This window comes from Sander lucioperca, unplaced genomic scaffold (genome assembly GCF_008315115.2).
Source record: "Sander lucioperca isolate FBNREF2018 unplaced genomic scaffold, SLUC_FBN_1.2 Unpl_50, whole genome shotgun sequence".
Lineage (NCBI taxonomy): Eukaryota > Metazoa > Chordata > Actinopteri > Perciformes > Percidae > Sander > Sander lucioperca.
In genome coordinates, this window is record NW_023396388.1 from 15,690 (window position 1) to 19,303 (window position 3,614).

The 3,614-nt window shown below is 67.7% G+C and overlaps 1 protein-coding gene across 1 annotated transcript; it reads left to right on the forward strand.

Annotated features, from left to right (window-relative positions):
- Positions 1 to 396: 396 nt before the first annotated feature.
- Positions 397 to 1,197, forward strand: LOC118494576 (myristoylated alanine-rich C-kinase substrate-like). The gene has a single exon (XM_035998883.1). It carries the CDS (start codon positions 397 to 399, stop codon positions 1,195 to 1,197), a length of 801 nt encoding a protein of 266 aa, XP_035854776.1.
- The last annotated feature ends 2,417 nt before the right edge of the window (positions 1,198 to 3,614 follow it).

Genomic DNA, 3,614 nt, shown 5'->3' on the forward strand with positions numbered 1-3,614 from the left:
CATCGGCCAGGCTGGGGAGAGAGCAGCAGACGATCAGCGCTCAGCGGGAGTAGAGCAGCAGAACAAAGCAGCGCCAGGCGGGATGAGGAGCAGCAGCAGCGCATCTGGGAGGAGGACGCACAGTACTGAGCCGCGCCCAGTCGGGGAGGAGGAGCAGAACCAGAGCAGCGCCAGCGCGTATGATCAGCAGCACGAGCGCGCCATCGCGAGGAGGACTGCAGATCAGCCCATCTGGGAGTATGAGACGCAGAGCGCGCCAGGCGGGGAGGAGGCACAGAACAGAGCAGCGCAGCGGGATGAGGATGCACGCAGAGCAGCGCCAGCCGGGGAGTAGGAGCAGCAGAACAAGCCGCGCCAGCGCGAGGAAGAACAGCTGATCAGAGCAGCTCAGCGGGGATGAAGGCACAGCAGCGCGACGGCGCGGGAGGAGGAGCCGCAGCGAACAGAGCAGCGCCAGGCGCCTGGGAGGATCAGCAGCACCAGAGCAGCGCCAGCGGGGCGGTGAGAGGAGCAGCAGAAACAGAGCAGCGCCACGCGGAGAGAGAGCCGCAGAGCATCGCCAGCGGGGAGGAGTCGGTCACAGCAGAGGGTGTGGCGCCGCGGGGAGGATGGTCGCAGAGCCGCGCCAGGCGGTGTGTAGGAGCAGCAGAACAGAGCAGCCGCCAGCGGGGGAGTGAGGAGCAGCAGAGACAGAGCAGCTGCCAGCGGGGAGGAGGAGCAGCAGAGCAGCAGCTCGGCCGGGGAGAGGAACGGCCAGCGCACAGCAGCGCCGTCGAGGGAGGAGGATACAGCAGCAAGCACGCCAGCGCGATGAGTAGAGCAGCAGAGCGCATCGCCAGCGGGGCGAGGAGTGAGCAGCAGCGACAGCATCGCCAGCGGGAGGAGGACAGCAGGAAACAAGCAGGAGGCCGCCGCCAGGCGGGGAGGAGGCACGGCAGAACAGAGCAGCGCCAGCGGGCGTGGAGGAGCAGCAGCAGCAGCAGCCAAGCTCCAGCGGGAGGTAGGAGCAGCAGAGCAGCGCCGGCGGGAGGAAACGTCCGAGCAGATCAGCGCCAGCGAGTGATGCAGCAGATCGCGCCAGGCGGGGTAGAGCGCGGGCCAGGAACAGCGCATCTCCAGGCGGGGATTAGTAGCAGCAGAGCACGCCGCCAGTCCTTGTTATTATTAGGGGTCAGCATCACTCCAGCTGTTAGTTAGTCAACGGCAGTACAGCATCGCGGCTGTTAGAGGATGAGCATCAGAGCATCGCCAGGCCGGTGCGGAGCAAGCATCAGAGCATCGCCGGCGGGAGGAGAGCGCAGCGCAGCGCCAGGCGAGGCAGGAGCAGCAGACAGCAGCTGCCAGCGGGGAGGAGGAGCAGCAAGCAGGCGCCCAGCGGGGAGGAAGCAGCAGTAACACGCTGCGCCAGGCGGGAGGAGGAGCAGCAGAACAGATGCTGCGCCACGGCGGGTTAGGTGGAGCGCAGCACGGCTACGCCTGCGGGGAGGAGGACGCCAGTCACAGAGCCGCGCCAGCGGTGAGGATGATCCAGAGCAGGCCGCCAGCGTGAGGGGAGGAGCAGCGAGCTTAGCCCGGCGGGTAGCAGAGCAGCAGTAACAGAGCATCCGCCAGCGGTGTGAGAGGAGCATGCAGGAACAGAGCTCGCCAGCGGTAGTAGGATCACGCAAGCACTCCAGCTGGAGGAGACACAGGCCGGGACAGAGCAGCGCCAGCGGATGAGGAGCAGCAGGACCAGAGCAGCGCCAGGCGGGGAGGAGGTAGCAGCAGTGCAGCGCTCGCCGCTCGGTGAGAGGAGCCAGCAGGATCAGTGCGCTGCGGGATGAGGAGCAGCAGGAACAGAGCATCGCCAGGCTGGTAGGAGCAGCAGTACAGAGCACGCGGCAGGCGGGATTAGTATCAGCAGGCAGATCATCGCAGGCGGTGGATTAGGAACATGAGGAACAGCGCATCGCCAGGCGGGGAGGAGAGCATCAGAGCAGCGCCAGGCGGGTAGGAGTAGCAGCAGACCGAGCAGCGCCAGGCGCGGGGAGAGGAGCAGCCGAACCGAGCAGCGCCAGGCTGGGAGAGACGGCAGGGAACCAGAGCCGCGCCAGTCGATGATGAGCAGCAGAGCAGCGCCGCAGGCGGGAGAGAGCAGCAGGACAGAGCCACGCCAGCGGGGAGCGAACGGCAGGACAGAGCAGCGCCAGCGCGAGGTAGCAGCGCAGAGCATCGCAGGCCCGGGAGGAGGACGGCCGGAACAGAGCAGCCCAGGCTGGGATGCGGTAGCAGCAGAGCAGCGCCAGCGGGAGGAGCATGCAGAGCAACGCAGCGGGAGTAGAGCAGCATCAGAGCTTCAGTCTGTGAGGCGAGCAGCAGAACAGCGCGAGCGCCGGCGGTGGATGAACAGCAGGACACAGAGCCGCGCCAGCGGGGAGGAGGCAGCGTCACCGAGCAGCGCCAGCTGGGAGGAGGAGCAGCAGAGCAGCTCCAGAGCGGTAGGAGAGCGCAGCAGCAGAGGTGTGCAGCGCCAGCGGGGAGGATGGGCAGCACAGAGCGCGCCCAGTCGGGGGGAGGAGCAGCAGGAACAGAGCAGCGCCAGGCGCGGGAGGGGAGCAGCAGGAACAGCGGCAGCGCCGCGGGGAGGAGGACAGCAGAGCACGCCCCGCGGAGCGTGACGGCGGAACAGAGCAGCGCCAGGCCGGGATGAGGACAGCAGAGCAGCGCCAGTCCACGGCGGGAGGATGCGCATCAGACAGAGCAGCGCCAGGCGGGATGAGGACGTCAGCATACCAGAGCAGCTCCAGGCGGGGAGCGTAGGAGCAGCAGAACAGAGCAGCGCCAGGCGGGTGAGGAGCACAGCAGGAACAGAGCATCGCAGGCTGCGAGGAAGCAGCAGAGCACCCAGCGGGGAGCGTAAGCATCAAGAACAGAGCGCGCCAGCGCGTAGTGAGGAGCAGCAGACCGCAGCGCAGTCGGGGAGGAGGACCAGCATAAGCAGCGCCAGGCGGGCGGTAGGAGCAGCAGCAGCGCGCCGCGGCGAGAGGAGCAGCAGAGCAACGCCAGGCGGGGACGGAGGAAAGCGGCAGCGAACAGAGCGCAGGCGGAGTATCCTCAGCAAGCAGCGCCAGGCGGGGAGGAAGAGCAGCAAGCACGCCAGGCTGGAGGAGGAGGAACGCAGAACAAGCAGCGCAGGCGGGAGGAGAGCAGCAGAGCAGCGCCAGGCGGGGAGGAGGACGCACAGCAGATCAGCGCCAGCGGGGAGGAGGATCGCAGGCTGCAGCTGCGCCAGGCTGGGAGGGGAGCAGACATGAGCGCGCAGCGGGGAGGGTACCTCAGAACAGAGCAGCGCCGCCTGGAGAGGCGCAGCACAGGAGCGCAGCGTGCTGTAGGAGAGCAGCAAGCAACCAGCGGGGAGGAGGAGCAGCAGAGCAACAGCCAGCGGGGAGGAGACAGCAGCAGGACAGAGCAGCGTCCAGCGGGAGGATGAGCATAACAGGATCGCCAGGCGGGGAGCAGAGCACAGCGCATACGCCAGGCGCGTAGGAGGAGCAGCAGAGCATCAGCTCCAGCGGGGCTGAGCAGCCGAGCAGCGCCAGTCGGGAGTGAGTAGCAGCAGGAACCGAGCATCGCCA